This window comes from Varroa jacobsoni, unplaced genomic scaffold, assembly GCF_002532875.2.
Source record: "Varroa jacobsoni isolate VJ856 unplaced genomic scaffold, vjacob_1.0 scaffold_738, whole genome shotgun sequence".
NCBI lineage: Eukaryota > Metazoa > Arthropoda > Arachnida > Mesostigmata > Varroidae > Varroa > Varroa jacobsoni.
Window position 1 is genome coordinate 159,501 of NW_019213640.1, and position 18,224 is coordinate 177,724.

At 40.0% G+C, this 18,224-nt stretch overlaps 1 protein-coding gene across 1 annotated transcript in view; it reads left to right on the top strand.

Moving 5' to 3' along the window:
• Positions 1 to 15,192, top strand: part of Tomosyn (syntaxin-binding protein tomosyn) — a 67,575-nt gene extending 52,383 nt beyond the window's left edge. The window contains exons 14-18 of the mRNA XM_086969478.1: positions 4,389 to 4,613; positions 4,802 to 5,050; positions 5,179 to 5,508; positions 7,031 to 7,158; positions 11,344 to 15,192. Of these exons, the coding sequence (XP_086825604.1) occupies positions 4,389 to 4,613; positions 4,802 to 5,050; positions 5,179 to 5,508; positions 7,031 to 7,158; positions 11,344 to 11,481 (1,070 nt within the window). The 3' untranslated portion in view covers positions 11,482 to 15,192. The remainder of the gene's footprint in view (positions 1 to 4,388; positions 4,614 to 4,801; positions 5,051 to 5,178; positions 5,509 to 7,030; positions 7,159 to 11,343) is intronic.
• The last annotated feature ends 3,032 nt before the right edge of the window (positions 15,193 to 18,224 follow it).

Here is an 18,224-nt window from a genome sequence, read left to right on the forward strand (position 1 = left end):
GTTATCTCTATCAATAAGTGTTTTTCGGCACCCTTTGTTAGTATTACTCTGCTGTTACAAGCGAATCCGGCGGACTTTGAAATTTAGTGATCTTTGGACTAGTTGGGTTAGAATGATAATTTTTTAATATGTCTTAAAGGTACTCTCTTTTATTTGTTACACGTTTGACCCAGCACTCTAGCAGCTTGTCCATTACTTGCCCTTTTTAGGGTATGGAAAGCTACGTAATCATGCGGACCTAAATCGGGAGAATAAACCTGGTAAGCCAACCTTAGCTACTGCTCTACTCAATACAAGAAGCTATAGAGGCATAGCGATGAAGTGTGGCGTTGTTATCATGTAATGAGATTGCCAACGATTCACGACTCTCCTCAGGAACTTGAAATAGAAGGCTGTATTCATTGTTTCACCTTTTTGCCGAATACTTAACACTAGCAGACGCCCCTGATATCCACTGCGAGTACGACCAAAATTACTCCACACTGCCACTGAACTCTATTTCTCTCATTCTCTCGCCTAACTACCCACCGGCTGGTAATGAAAATGCATCATTTTTCGTCTATAACGACCATATACTCCAGGCGAAAGGCCGCAAGTTGCACGTAGAATACACCACACGCATCTTCAACAAAAAACCAATTCACGGGGGAACTATTTTTTACTTAGAGTCTGTGCTTGGGTTATAATCCAATGACACATTACATGTGAAATGTCAGTTCTGGTCATTAATTAAGCTTTCACATTAAAAGTTCTGTTTCCATGAAAAGCCTTTTCAACTACGCCAATCTGACTTTTGGGTCGCGACATCTACCCACCTCCTCACTGGTTTGAACGTTTCAATCTAAGTTCTTGAAACGTTTGCCCCATGTACATATTGCGCTTTCGCTTAGGCTTCCTTGCCTAAATCCATCAGCAATTCTTGATGAATGCTTGCAGCGGTATGTCCTTTGAAGGACAAAAAGACAACTAAGCCTTAATTTCCCAGACTAAAGGATGTTTCTTCTGCACTTAGTTTCCCCCGGCTAAACCTAACCGGTCTTCAAGCATGAGTTTTTAAAAAGACAGAGTATCCACTAGCTAAATTTCGTTTGCTAGAGGTGCGTGGATCAAGATTATGTCGCGTAGAGAATATGCCGAACTCGCTTGTAACAGCCTAACGCGACTACTACGACTCTGTACTAGCAACGTCTATTGCTCGTCTTCCGTTTCTGGTTTGTTGCTTTTCTTTATTATGTTTTGAGGACATACCGCACCACTACCGTTACAAAAATTCCGCATTGCTAAATTTTAGGAACAATAAAATTAACGTGGTTTCCGATTTTTTTAACTAAAACCAGCTAGTTACTATAATTACCTTATAGCTAAAAGCCTTCACTGTAATTTACATTTCATTTTCTTTTCGAGGTTCGTTGAGCTACCGATTTTCCTGTTGAAACTTGACGAATTGTTGTTCCCTTTCATTTGCGGCCTTTTCCATGTTAAACTGTGCCTAGCGCTTAAATGAAACTGTTTCATTATGGTTCTTTTTATCCTTTATAGTCGTCGTAACAGTTACTGTTAAACTTACACCAATATTATGAAAAATAATATTAAATTCTGTGTTTTGAAATCGCTTATCGACTTAAAATCTAAACTATACTAGCGTACTGTTCATGTATATGTGTATTATTAAAAAACACGAGGAAAAGTAATCACTGTAAAAACGTATTTCAAAAAACTACTGTGTTATATTTTTGCAACCAGTAGACGACATCAATAAGAACGCTGAGAGACGTGCATAATAATAAGAATAAGCCTTAAAAACCCTTAACATAATATCGTCTGTTTTGTCTGGGCAATTTTTACGAACGCATCTAATCTTTGTGAAAACATGCCCCTACTAATCATAAGCAATGCTAATCTCAACGTTTAACGACTAACGGGTGTGTGAAGCATAGAACAATATAATAAGCCAGTCTCAACTGATACGTTACGATGGGAAATCCAGCCACAATATCTACTCTGCATCGCTGTCTTGCGCGTTCCGTTCTCCGCACGACACCCTTTACGTGTTAAATAACGTAATAACGTTAGGCGTAATACTACATTTACAATTCTCCTCTTTTGAACAGCTCAGCTGCCCTAAAATAAATAACTCAAGAGATCCTATATATATACGAAAGTACAAAAAACGATAAGCCGTTATCAAGGTGCACTTACAGCTCTTAAAGTATAGCGAAGGGAACTGGCCTGGAAACATCGACTTATGTCATCGTTATCGTCGACGTAGTTAGAACCACCGGTCGTTGGCTGTCTTCTGCTTAGGTTGCAGCCAGTTGGATGATGTGCACCAGTATTGTCTTTACGCTGCACTCTACTTTCCTCATTCTTAGGCTCTATTGTTTTGGATACATCTTCTGCTCGCCATCACCATTACGGCATCAGACCGTGGCAGGCCGACCTATCGACGGTAGACTTTATGGAGAGAAGTCCTGTCTACTCTTGTCTTGTTCCTTTTGATAACATCGTCCACGTCTAGCCTTTCGTTCTTTTGTTCTTGCCCATTTGATTATCATCGACGGTCCTCTAGAGTAACTTGCGATAAACGACTTGTCGACCAAGCGACCGGCCGACCCTAGACAAGCAAGCATCAACCCTCGCTTCTGCTAGGTCCGTCCACACTCTCCCTAGTCCTCCCTTCACTAATCCAACAAGAGAGGGAGTCAACAGCTAAACAGCGGTTCCCGTCTACTTCAATGTTACTATCCTGTTCAACAGTATGAACCCGGATCCGCCCTCCTTAGCAAGTCACAGCAAACGCGCACGTCAGGGTGTTGTCGCTAGTGTCTGTGTGAATACTGGCAGTAGAAGCAGGTTCAGTTTATCGAGTTCGTCTTGGCAGCAACGTGAGACTCATTCTTCCCGTTGACTTATCTACTTCCCCCGTCACCCTTTCCATTTTTTTCCACCACCCGTCGCAGAGTCTCGCGGAACTTCATTCGACTCTCACACAACTGCACATCCAGTTCACTTACTAATCGATAAATGGATGGACTTCTTCGGCAGACCTCGGCTAACTGGGATGGACTAAATTAAACGGGCACATTCACCCCGCTTGCACGCCTCCCCATCCAACCGTATATATATATATATATATATATATATATATATATATATGGGTGTGTATATACCTCTGTGTTTTTGGTCATTATCTTTTCTCCCTCATTGTACATACACACAAGTTTCATCACTCTCATCCTCATCAATCATGCCATCGAATGTTATAAGTCACGTAATTAGCTAGCGTGTTGTTGTTTTTTTTTTTTGGAGTTAAAATTCATGAGCATTCTATACATCAGCTTACGATAGTTCGTAATACATACTTGTACCTGCAACTCATTAATTAGTTTTGCTGATTGTCAGTCGTTTATAACGGAGGGTGTTTTGACTTTCGTTAAGGCAAAAGACCCATTTTTGTAATATGCATGTCCATAATGCTGAAAAAGCTCGCTACTTCATTAATTTGGCGGCACGTGTGTTCATGTTTCTAGCGGACGCCAAACCAGGGCGTCCCGAAAGCCGGTAATGGCAAGGACCCCGAAGAGTCTGCGTACTTCGGGCAGTTCAAGACATTTCTATTACCTGCCTCTGGTCTGGTGTCAAAATCTGTAGGAAAGCGGTCGCGACTTGGATGACGCCGGTAACGGGGTCTCCATCTTCACTTTACAAGAGCAGCTGCACCCAGACAGCAGGACGCTACATAGAGACTCATCATTCAGAGTGTTTCTTGTCGATCTTTTTTATCAGTAACTGTTTGGCGTTAAAATTTGCTCTGCCCTATCCGACCATTGCTACTGCTGTTGTTGTCTCTACCGAGGTTATCTTCCTTCAATCAGCATCTCTCCGTCGGTCTCTTGTTTATCTCATTATGTATCGTCCTCTCTATGGCTTCAATTTCACTTCATGTGATCTTTCTTTTTTATATTTAGATGTGTGTATGTGTGAGCCTTTTGCTGAGATGGCGCATCGCAACGTGAAGTGCGCAATGCTGTCCTGGTGCCGTTGGCTCTAGTAAAGTAGTTTTGTCGCGCTGTTTCTCCGTAGCACCTTCTACGTGCTTTTTGTTTCCTAAACTTCCGGATTGTGTTTTTGAATTGTGATTGGTAAGTTTTGTAACTGCTAAACGATAAACTAATGTAATTCCTATCATGTTGGTGATGCTGCCACAATTCCTATCATCGGTCTATGATGCTTCCATCTTGACAATGTATCGCTGCTGCAACCATCTTCATTGCTGATGATCGGTCGTTGTCAACGACGACGATTATGACGGTGGTGATTTCTTCTTCTTCTTCTTCTGTGACAATGATCAAAATTATCGTGACACTATTGTATTCGGCGACGAGCAGATTGCTCGTTCTCACGATCCCGCTCGTCATCGATATCGAGTTTGGAGAATGTTTCCCATGAGGCAATTACGTGCCTAACCTTCTGCGACACGTTCTGTTCGAAGAAGGGCGACTGCTCGTCGGCGACGCCGTCACTTTGGGTGGGCACAAGTTTGGGTTCCGTATTACTCTTGCCGCTCACTCTCGCCAACGAATCCCGCTCGGCCCTCGCTTCTCCCGGTTCAGGTATGAATACGAGGTATCATAACAATGATAACAATAATGGTTACAACGAGTATCTATACTGTACTATTCTGTAAATATTTTTTTTACATAAGCACTCTGTAGGGTAGCCTAGTATCACCTATTGATTGATGGAAAGTTAACTAGGTTTTCTTCATTCGATCGACTCTTTCTACATATCATCGATCTAGGGACCCTGTTCAAGCTCAAAAGCCCGGTGCTCTGCATCGGCTTTATGGATAGCAGCGGCGCGCAGCTGGTGTCCGACGGCGGGCGGCTTCGGAGTGTTTCTACTTCCGCAAATAGTCATCTAGCCGTGTTGGTAAGCGAGAAGCTTGCCCGCGTCGTCAGCCTTCCTTCCCAGAATACAGTCATCAAGACGAACCTCACCGACACCTCGTTTGTGATATGCGCTGACGTGATGCAGCTCAAATCATGTGGTAAGCACCGATTAGTATTAAAAGCTATAAACTAAATTTAAAAAATCCTTGCAAACTTTCGCTAACTTAATAGATAATGTAAAAGAAGCGCCGATATTTCTTTCATTGCCTACTGTCTACTTTTTCAGATGTGCCATGTTTGGTGTCGTATATTGCAAACGGCAGCATTCTGATACATAGCCTTCCGTCGCTGAAACCTGTCTTCGAGGACGATTTGCAAACGCTGGTCGACCCGAAAATTTCTCGAATCTTTTGTCTAAGCAAAAACGGCCATGGCCTGTATATGAGCTCGCCCACCGAGTTTCAGAAATTCACCGTGAGCGCAGAGTTCTGTAATCAGCTTCAGGAGCTAAAATGCACCGTTCATACAACGAAAGAAATGCCTGAAGCTCCAAAGCAGTCTTTCTTTAAAGGGCTCTTCGGAGGAGGGCCCAGTATCCTCGATCGCGAGGAATTATGTGAGTAATTCCTCGCAAGATTTTAGACGCACACAGTGTTTAATACGTTTACGTTTTTTTGACACGTTTAATGCGTATCTATTATTAATTGCAAGTGTAATAGGTACAAATAGCGAACGAAGACTTTTTTATTCTTTCACAGTAGGATGCTATAGTTAAAAATGTTCTTGAAGATCTTCGCCATAAGTAGCAAAATGATGGAGCAGAAAGAATACTTCTGAACGTGAGGAGGAGGGAAAGTTCAACGCAAGCTGTTCAATGCCAGAACACTAGATTAACTCTGAGGGCCTGAGAGGTAAAACAGAAGTTGGCCAACTGGTACGATAACCTTTTACCTGCATATTCGAGGGAGAGAAAAACGGCTCTCCTAATGGAGGATTTACAAAAACAAAGGCACAATAGAAAATTTTAAATTATAAGATGCTAGAAAAAGACTCACAAAATTTAACGTTACCGCAAAAATTAATAATGTGTGCATACCATTTGGGTTCCTATCGTAATATCTGGACAACATAGAAAACGATATCTCTTAAAAAGAGATCGAGTTGATTATTAACAGCTTCGTTAAAAAGAAGCCCCCGTAGAGAGCGTAACATTGGTAAATCGCTGAGGAAAGATCTTACTCGCCTCTTGGGGACGCCCTATGTCTTACGGAAGGTAGGAAAAACGTACAACATCTATCCCTTCCTTCGCCCCCAAAGTGGAACGAAATATCTTAGATTTCATTGGAAATGTCTCACCGAAATTAGAAAACAGAAGAGCGCTATCTGCTGTTCAAACGGAATCGTATAATTTCGCATGGATACTTTTGCGTGAGGCCTATAGTTACCGCATAAAACATTTTACAATGAGTCTTCAATAGTTACAATAAGCTCATAGTGTAGGTACGTTTAACCAACAGGACTACATACGTACCCATATTAATTCACTGGCTTCATTCAATTGCTTCTACCGCGCCCCCAACGAAAATCGTTAGCAGTGCCACCAGTGTCGTAATGGTTCACCTTTATGCAAAATAAGTTATAGCACACAAAATAATAATAATAATAAATAAAACATTAATAGAGGTATTTGTATAAACAATACAAATACCTATTTTAATTAAAGAACAATTAGAATACCGCAGTGGCCGTGAAAGACAGCCACCTTTAAACAAAAGGTGGCTGTCTTTTACCGCCACTGCAGTATTCTAATTGTTCTTTGGCGGCGTAGATCCGCGCGCGGTCCATGGAGCTAGGTCGTACGAGTCTATCAAAGCACATATTGTTCTCAATTGCGCTTAACGATTACGCAGAGGTCCGTTCGGACAACGTGTTACGGATCCTATTGGGAAGAATAAAGTTAAATGACAGAAATTAAGATACTTTGTAGTTTACTGAAGAGGAGACAATGCTTCTTCACACTGCGCTCCCTCATTTTCATAGCTTCTATCTAATTTTCTTTCTCTTAGAAGTATTTATAAATACCTAAAAATGTATTATAGTTTGTAGTATATGAGTGTTGTTATTCTTGGGATTTTCAGTCGGAGCGGCGGGTAGCGGGAAGGCTTCTAAAGCCATTGCTCGTCATATTCCTGGTAACGCAGCTAATCTTGAAGGAATGAAGGAACGGACCGGTACCGTTGCAGGAGAGGTTGCCCGAACGCGAATGGTCAGTCACTGAGGGCAATCTAAACTACAATATACATTACTTATCGTATTATTTTTAGCAAAATCTTGCCGTAGAAAAAAAGCACATTTATATCAGTTGAGAGCTATTAAACATGAAACCTTAAATTTAGACATTTCCAATATTCTTTGAAGTAGCAAAATGTCGTACCTTTCTCAGGACGCAATTTTTCAGCTAATATATCTGAGCACTTCTTATATGTCTATAGATCACTTATAATATATCCTATTTTTACAGGGGAGGGGGGGGGGCACCAACCCTTTGTTATAGGACGCAAATAAGCGGTGCCGGTGGTGGATAAGCCCGAAGACAATTGTACGTTTCTTTTTCTGTTAGGGCAAGTGCATTTGAGCACGTGTATTTTAGCGCAAATATATAAGCGTATAATTTACAACCTTTTTTTTTGCTCCGAATAATGAAAAAATTCTTAGAGAGCAGTAAGGGGCTTTTAATCTAAAGTGATTTTGCTTTATCAAGAAACCGTTGAGTATCGTTTTGAAGCTTGTTCCTAACCTTGGCCTTCTGTCAACTGGTGGATGACTATTCTTTCAACGGTAGCCTATTATACAGCTGGTCAGAGGAAGTGGCATTTTGCCAATATTGTATTATCTTCGATTTTACTCTATCGAGTTGGCGTAATAGTACAGTTTCGACGGAACGCCTGACTGGCGGCATTGGATACAGAACATTTAATTTGGTATAGATTCAAAGAAATCTAGCTGTATGCACGTCTAAGTATGTACTACCAGAACGTAGCCATTTTAATCGATCCGTCATCTGTGTGGACGCAGTAACAGATACCAGAGCAGCATGAGCAGCAATTCAACCTGTTCAATTGCTGATGACCTTCACAGCTGTGATGGTTATAATCAACTAAAATAAAGTAAGAAAACAACATTCTAAAGAACATTTGTAACTGAACATTCTATTCCTATAAACTCATGTTATCCCTTTGAATAGCGTATGTTTTAACAAGTGATCGGTGCACGGACAAAATTATTTGCACCCTCCTCTCCATCATGCTCTCGCTGAACGTGTTCTTCTTCCAAACATTCAAAACGACGACTGGGGCTATCGCGGAACCCTTTACGTACGCTAACTTTTTCGTAAACGAGTGAACAAAGTAAACTGAAAATTTTATTTTTAATAGTTGAGAAATCTGACAAGTGTGGGCAGATCAGCCACCAAATCTATTTTCTTATTCAGATTAGCTTACTTAGAGATAAAAAAAAAAATGGATCGCAAATTAAAACGCTAATCAATCTAGAATTATGCTACTGCATAGACGTTTCGATAGAATGCAACATTATCTGTTGAGTTGCCTAAGCAATGAAACGGGAACTTTGCGTTCGGCATGGCATAGAAAAAGAAGTTCAAGTTTCCAAATTGACATTATTACTTGAACTGTTTAGCGGTTCTCCACTACTCTGATATATCCGATACCAGCGTCGTCTATTCTGTCATAAAAAAAAAAAAAAAAATTTCGATCGTATAGGAATTTTTTGAAAGCTGAATTTCCCGAAAAAAAAACTACTAAAAACATCACGTCGCGAAGCTTCTATATACAATCTAAATTTATTTGGAGCATGATATAAACATGTAATAGCATCAATGGAGGATCCATAATTGACTTGGATAGGTTTGTGACTGTGCAGATATTCATGTGTGTGATGGTATCTAAGTCTGCATCCTAATGATTGCCTCAGGAGTCTAGTGATTGTAACATCTATTCGAAACAGAGGAACGAAGCTGAAAATATTTATTTTCAAGGCGGTTAGTTTGAATAACCATCTTCGTTTAACATTGAGCGAACGTGACTTGGGTAATCGAATTTAAATAAGTAAAAATGTATAAGATAATGCTTGTAACTAGCACCGATTCTCTAGATGTTTTCTTCAGCTACGAACAACAATGATTATTGCCTCAACTCAATTAATTATTAAAAGAAAAATGATGAAAAATTTAATTTGGTAATGACAAATCCGCTGATGATACGGCGTGCGTGTATCAACTTTTTACTTCGCGCTCGTGTCATTTTTATTTTAACTTTGTACTTTCTCAAATAGCTAATTGCCATTTCCTAATGGAAACTTAGCAGTGTCGTTTGTAATAGCAATACATCTTCAATTGTTGGTAAGTGTACAAAAAACAATGAACCCCTTCACAAATGACAGCCTGCAACAGGGTGCGATTCAGTTATTTTCATCATGCGCAAACTAGCACGCCTGCTTTTAAATTGCAGCTACCCGTTTCAGTAGGTTCAATTAGGCCATGAAGTTTCGCTGAAGAACTGATCTGTGCCCTTTCTGTGTGGACTTCACTTTGTCATTTATGCCATTATTGCAGCCATTGATAATGGCAGTCTTGTATACGGGTTCGCATTTAGGTCCGCCGCTGGCGCATGGATAGCCTTATCAGCACATTCGAATCATCATACCAGTTGCTGTCAAGCGTCTTTCACGAGCGCTTAAGACTGCCTTCAAAGTACGACCTCCTACAGTAGACTTTGAAATCCAGAAATACACAGTTGAGATTCACCGATTGTTGTTAACCTCTTTGTGTGGTGGTGAGCACTACTTTGAGCCACTCAACAGTGGCAATTGCTCATCATGGGACATTGTATTCAGTTGAACATGAAGACTGTTGTGTGTTATAACTAAAGAGACGGTACATTTCGGACGTCGCTTTGGCAATATCAGGAGTTTTCCTAATAAGAGACTTTTACCTTTGGCCATCGTGAGCATTTCTTTACTATCTACACTATATGTCAATGGCCTCGGTTTGAATGTTTTCGTAACTCGAGCATGGCTCGCTACGTCTGGTCCAAACGAATCTCTAAATTTCAAGATCGACAAAGTACGACAAGTTTGCTATATGGCATCGTTTTCCCGTTGAAACATCAAGCATCGAAACGATAAGTCAGTCGAATTCGTCTATATGGAATAACTCATCTCCAGTGCTTTAGGCTAGTTTGAGGATTCTTCGTTTCGCAGCTTGAAAGCATTCTTAGTTGAGGAAATTAACCCGAAAAATTTCTAATTTCTAAAAATTTCTGCGCCTGCAGTGTGTTTAATTTTGTTAATCAAAAATAGACTATTGGAATTAGAAAGTGATAAGCCCCTGCTTGGCGTTATGGCTGGATGAAGGAAAATCAAACAATAAGACTTGTTCGACTCAAATGCACCTTCACCCTTGGTGATATTGTTCTGACTATATACACGAAACAGTCTACTGCAAACCTGGCCGCTTACCTTCGATCCACGCTACTACGCCACACGAAAACGAAAACGAGTCGTATCTCAGTGTTCAATCGAACTAACTGGACCCCATTTGCAATTCCTAATCAAGATTCTGAGCAAAATTATGTCAATTATAGGTACGTGTCGCAACATTGCTATCGTACGCGTCATTTATGACGCGTAAATCATAGTCGATAATTATGTCTAATTAAAAAGCCATCATTACTTTTCCTTCTTACATACATTTCTTCATTATTAAAATTTAGCCTGTATACGCAAGTAGTTCTCGGTAACATACATTTGTGGCTCAGTAAAGGCACAGTTCATAGACCGTGTATAGATACTCGGAACGGTATATCATTGTAACGGTGGCGCCAGAAAATGGCTTATTGCGATGACAAACGTTTACACCAGCGCTCGGATTAATTGCAACATCTAGTCAGTACAGGTCTATGTATGCATTTCAAAGATCAGACGTCTTTGACCATCCAGAGCAAAGACTACCCCTTACACATACGTTGCAATAAATTATTTTGCTCTAAAAACATTATTTCAACATAGACATTATTGGGATCGTTTGAGCATTTTTATGCGACACAGTTATTAAGAAAATTTAGTTGTATTTATATATAAGATATGACGCCCATGCCTCGACGGACATATCAGCGTATTTGAAAGGATGCAGAAATATCTGTATACGCAACTTAACCAACGAGCATCGCTTGTGCTAAGCATGATAAGTGAGGTTCACGATATTCAAACATGCCGAAAACACGTTAGTCAAGACAAATCGTTGGAATGATGTCCTAACAAACTGATAAATTCTATCGATTCTAATATTTTGTGGATTTGCACATAGTAATCAGATATAGGATTCTGACACGTTTTATTCATCGTGATTCCTTTATTCTGTGGCCACACATCTTAGGCACTGGACGAACGGGGCCAGGCTCTATCGCAACTGGAGGAGCGTTCCGGACGGATGATGAACGAGGCCGAGATGTTTGCTAGCACTACTAGTCAACTGATGAACAAATACAAGGACAAGAAATGGTACCAATTTTGAGCTGAGCACTAACCATTTAGAACGGTGGTGTCGTCGAAGGACCTCGATCCCTGACGTATCTCTTTGTATCGCCTGGAAAGGATTACACACCTACTAAGTGTACAAAGAGGTCACAAGCGCCTTGATTTTCACAAATCTAGCCAGCGAGAGTCCGACGAACCTATGCCTTTGTCGCAAGTAGTCGTTCATTCTACAATTATGACTACTTCTGTTAAAAGTTTCTGTAATGTATCGTTCACATAAACCGTACCTAGGCCACACTACCGCCTGATCCCTTTGGATGATGATACTTCATCGCTGATCAACAAATCTGTGGATAAGAAGAAAGACTGTCTGACAGTGATTGGCTTATTTCTTCCTCCGCTTCGCTCCTTATAAGCAGCATGAATATGAAGAGTAGCAGTCGCTAAATACACAACAACAACAACAACAACAACAACAGCAACAACGACGTTAATAATAACATAACATCAAACAAATGAGAAGGAACGGACAAGCACGAAGGCCATTGTTAGCGTGGCAAAGTTGAAAAATGGTCGACGACAACGACACAAACAAGTCGATCCACCCAAGCAATGAAGTAGGAGTGATGGTTTTTCTTACAGTCGAGTGAAAAGAAAAACAAACTGAAGCCAGAGCCGATAAACCTGACGCAAAGAGGGACAAACACACAGGCGACCTATACAAAAAGCGAAACATCATCAGCAAAACGTGTTGCCTAATTAACAATAAAATATTAACAAATATTTAAGTATCTGTATAACAAACATATGACTAGGCAGGTTATTGACAGGTAGCCAACAACAACCGACGACAACGACACCTTTGCAAACTATTGAAGTGCAACATGATTAACAAGTTAGCAGTGTCCTGCAGTAATAATAAATAACAGCTGTTACTATACACAGTTTGATCGATTAATAATCGGATCCAGAGGACCGTCCTCAGTAAGGACCGTAGTATTGACGAGGTGAATCAAATCACCTAGCAGATACGTGACATAAAGCAACAAGTGATTCTATGATGATTACCTAAAAATCATGACCGTAACGATTATTATATTAAAATTTCGACAGATCCTAGTATTGTTAAAATCATTATGGCGTCAATTTCGAGAAAACCATTTCTGAAAGGCTGATTCATCTACCAATCCGTTGATTTTCTACCATGAATATATATATATATATATATATATATACATTTATGTATATGTATCACCATTATATAATATAAATGGATATATAACCATAATCATATGAGTATACTACGAAAAATATTCTACTATCATTAAAATATAGATAAAAATGAGAATAATTGTAATGGTGTGATAAGGGAATAGTAATAGTTTATTATTTAAGGTTGCTTTGGAAGGGGCATTGACACGCCGATTTGAAGGGCTCGGGCCGTCAGTGGCGATTAAACTATGGGAATGAATAATTAACGATGATAGTTATAGAGAAACCATGCTAACAGAACCTAGCTAATGTTTACTATAAAATATTTAATAACAACGATAATAATAAATGTTCATTAACTACATTGAGCCGGTAATTGTCTTGCTGGCTAGCTGGCTGGCTGGCCAGCGCACAAACGGACCCGGCCAAGCGAGAAGCGCCATGTGACAAGAGATAATCGCGCATAAGAAAAACAAGATCTTACACAGAAGTAATAGCATGTTGGTAAAACAAAAATGGCGAGTGCCAACATGCGCACAAGTTAGGTTATCAGACCGCAGCCAAACGAAAAGACATTGATACACACACGCACATGCAAACTTTACGCAGAGATGAAGCAGATTGCACGTGAGATACCGATAATTAATATTAAAGAAAAGCATGATTTCGTGATGGATTAATGCTACGTGCAGTCCGCAGACGCTGTGGAAGACCGCCGCTGATGATGAGAATGTTCAAGTGGCCCTTTATCCAGATGAACGACCAGTTCTCACGCGGCGAGTCGCACAGCCAGCATTCCTCAGCGTATTTTGAGTGGAGCTTACAGACTATTTACAATCTCCCCGTCAAAATAGATTGCGGACAGAGAAAAATACATAATATACTAATTAATGCTCTTATTATTACTGTTGTTGTTTTTGCTTTTTCCCCCCACATCCCCACAGACGGAACACCAGCCATACATAGCTCTATATTTATCCATCTAACCACATGAACATCTATCAGTGCATCCATATATATATATATATATATATGAGTATAACTTTTTTTTTTCTCTCAAACGATGAATTGACTGTAAAATGTGTAGATTAAGACAGAAATACAAAGACAGCCTAATAAACGGTTGACGATGGCAACGGTGAGAGCAGCAGCTACCAATATGCCTGTCTTCAATCAAACGCACGGACACAAACAAGCGAGTGCAGAAGGCAACGTCTATAGGCTGCAAAGAGCCGAAACAAAATTGTGAAGGCGGAGCGTGGGAGGGTTTAACAACTTCTTCAACAACGTGGGAGGGTTCTTTCGCCTTATGCCTCTTCTGACCTATACATTTCCGACTGGCAGATAGTGGTAACGGAGCGATCATCCGCTTCGTCACCGTTGATCCGCTCAGGGGCAACTGGCGACGATGCTACAGAACATGAAGTCAATTGTGTTACTCTAAGCACTGACATAGAAATAGAGCGGGATCGAGTAGCGACAACGAACGAGAGTGAAACTGTTGTTGTTGTTGTTGTTGCTCGACACTATCTCTGGTCTCCCCACTGGTCTTCTCGTTCGGCCACATATTCGTCCTTCGTTCTTCTTCAAAAAGAACGAACTTATCTAGTAGGAACATCAAATGCAGGACATGTAGAAAACAAGCGCTCACTCACAAACATACACACAAACACATGGGAACAAATAACATTTAAATTATATCATTATTATATTGAAAATGTTAGCGATACACTAATGCGGACAGAATTAAGTACGATTATGAAGAATAAAAGAAACAGTAATAAGCGACAAAAATACACTTGCTTTTGGAGATGGCAAACCGAATATCTCGTTAGTGGTCCAAATAAATTATCTGGAGTCTCACATTGCCATACACTGAGACCCTCCGGTCAAAGGAGCCAAGATTAGAAGCATCTTGACGAATACCTCTACCAGCCGTGCGTTATCCGTTGACATCAGACAGACAGAAATAAGACGGTATTCACCGTAGGTAATGACCATTTAAGTCAGCGGGCTCTAACGACAAAAAATTAATCTACTCGTTTTGGAAGACTTGGATCGACCCTGTGAAAGCTGATTGAAACAAGAACTGGGCAAAGAACAGGCAATACTCTTGTAAAAGACGATTAGAAATGTACGGTTTTATGTTGTTATCACACTTCAGATGTTTATTAGTTAGCAGCACCCTTGTCACAGCCAGCACTATTGTGGACAGGGGCAAACATTACGGAACATATATATATAGTTTGTGAACGTATGTAATAACGATTCCGGTTTTGTTCTTAAACTCTAAAAGAGTTTAAGAATAAGCGAATTTATAGTAAAAGAAAATACGACAGGTTAACCTGATGAAATGTAGAATTAATCAAATGTATTTATCTCTTCTTACAACAATATTTCCAGTTGATATTGCCGCTTATTAAGAACTGCAACTTCAAGGCGCAGAAATGGTCACAAAAAGTGTTCATGTCTATCTGGTCGGACGCGTTAAAATCTTCAATCTCACTTCCAATAAAAAAAAACTGCATGTCCAGTCTATGGCCTCTTTTCCCTCCGTTCCACTAAAGGCTAGCAACATAAACATAATCATAGCCGTCTAACGTTCAAACAATGTGTAAGTTTAAATCGAGCCGATAAGCGTCGACGATGTGTAACTCCTGTTTGAGCGTGGTGTTCAAGAATATATATGGACGGATATGATTCCCGCATGTCGAGAGTTTGCCACTCCGAAGATGGCGATGATTGCCAACGCATGAACTTGAGCACTCGCTTCGTTCAAAACAAAAATCGATATATTTACCCAATTCCGCATCTGAAGATTAGTTGTCTGTCTTCTAATTTACAAGTCGCGTGTTTTTGCTCCGTGTTGTAGCTTGACGCCCTTCTAAGCGACGTTATGATGCCTCCTTATACTCCGGTCGACACCTCGGATATACACTTTATGCTGTTTTTTGTAATTAGTTGACTCCATGTGATGATCTCATAACTTTAAGCTGTATTATAGTCTACATTATGTATAGTAAGCAAAAACTTAACTAACAACAGAATGCAAGTATCTTACCAAGTTGTTCCTAGCATGCTAAGAACAACTTGGTAAGATACTTGCATTCTTGGATGGAATCTTATACTTTGGACAAAAAAAAATTTATGTCACTTTCAAAGTCGCTTGTATCATTCGATTCCATGCAGCCTTGTGCGCGTATTTTTACAATTATAGATATTAATTCTACGACTAATGAATATTACGAAATAAAGCCGTTTATGTTTTGGTCAAAGGGAAAACCTATGGCGCGTTTCGTCCACTTTTTCGCTCCGCAGTCATACTAGACGCGCGCCGCCATTTCAAATATTCAGTCAAATATGCATCGCGCTTGCATAGCCTGTCACTCCAACGCATTCTTCTTAAGCAGTTGCAGGTTTTCAAAGCAGAAGCTGCTGATCAGGGGTCTAATTTAGAATAGAGGTATTGATCGTTTAAGAATAGACCCAATATGACAACGATCTTGAATCGTTCGGATGGTTTCTAGTCAGTCTCGTATGGTCTCTCAATTAAAATGAAACATCCGTAAAATAATGTTAGTACCATGAGTTAATACGTCAACCAGCAGTCGATGCAGTGTGCTTCGTTACGCCCACTCACTATATCATACTAAATGAGCTCATTCGTACACCGCTATTTATACGAACTATTGAGGTACTACGCTTTGCCTCACGAGGATGCCGACCCGTGAACACATTAATACATGGCGAATAGGTCCGATGACAAGAAAAAAAACCTCGCCATTTTCGGGTACAAGGGCCATTTGGGCCTCTTTTAAGTAAGCCAGCATTAAGTATCTAGCCGATTAATTTATAAACTTGCTCATCTAACGTTTGACAAACGTTATTAATTACTTATTTTCCATTAATACTGCTTCTTCCGATATGAGATTTTTAACACCTTTGTGGGTCATACGAGCTAGCAATTTTAGCGGCAATAAAAGTATGTCACTGATAGATACAAACGGTTCTGCTTCATTGTTGAAAAAAGAAGACGTAACTGCGCTACACTATCTCGGCTATCACAGCGTTCGTTAAAGCGCCTTAGTTAAAGTAGATACTATTTTCAATATAATCATTCCACTGATCATCAGATCTGACTGATTACATCTACCATTGCTTTGCGTAATGCGCAACGGCTGTTAACGACAGAGACCGGCGAATTTCGGAGACGTACCGTCTCTCGAATCGTTAGTCCTCTTCATCGGCTCAGAATTAATCTGTCAGCTTTTTCGAGCCACGAACACGTCTTGGACGCAAAGCGCTATTATATGCATATATTTCGTGTATTTTATACAACAAATGTCTTACAAGTACCACTAATAGCCTTGATAACCGCCACAGTTATGTATCTTGAGAACCTCGCCCCTTGATCAGTGCAAAGTTGCATTTACTACAAAAACAAAAAAAAAAAAAGGAAACTTTTTTTGTATGTCCCATTAACCTACAAGTTTTCGCCACGCTAAGATATACCGCTGGAGATTACTATTCAGGCAAAAAATCATAAGTTGATGAGCCAATTTTTCTTAAATTGACAACTGTGGGCTTTTGCGGTCAAGCGATCAATCTACGGGTGGCTAAACACGCATGCTTAAACGAACAAAAGTATAGACACAAATAAGCCAAAGCCATCCGAATAATGTTACGGGATTACTCTAAGAAAGCCATAGCAGCCTCGTGAGGGCTTACGTGATTATCTCGGTTATTCCACACGCCCCGTACAGCAACGTGCCCGATCTGCTGCTCAACTATCTTCTTATGGTAGAGTCTCATCGATTGTACTTGATAAACCATAGTGTATTATTAATTGGCGGTACTGATTATCCAATTTGTATTACCGATGTTGCTATATAAATAGTAACTTTACAACATGACAATAGAACTCGCAGTTAAATAGAAGAGCAAGTAAGTGCTGAAGTAGTCAACGATGTTTATTGCTTCCTGTAGTGATATAAACAGATCCGGGCAGGTGAGATAAGAACGAGGTACGACCCTTTCAAGCAGGATTAGAGCCTTATCGATCAATCTATTACGTATGTTTGCATGCCCTTAGCGGCAGGCAAAGCATTTACATGTAAAAAAAAAAGATCGAACCTCAGTTACATTTTTACTTCGCCTACTTCTCGAGAACTTGAGTAAAGCCCAAGTAATCAAATTGCAAATCATTGTTGTACCTTTGATTTAGAAAGTGGTAGCCACTTGATTGGATACGTGAATATCCAGCTAGTTAATATGGCAGTAGCTCTAATTGATTTACTTAATACCGATCAAGGAAATGGAGTGAATACGATGCATCCTTAGGAGAAGATCTATGTAAATCCGTTACGAAATTAAATGTCAGTAATTACAATGACATCAGCTCAAATAAAAACAGCATAGTAATTCTATTTAGGAGACATAATTGTTGTTACAGACACAAGCAAATCGAAAAGCGAAACGTACCACCGTGTGACACCGTAAAATAAAGGTACGTGTCAATCTTAACTTTTTGTTATGAACTTTGTGCTCTTATCAAAAATGCTACAAAAT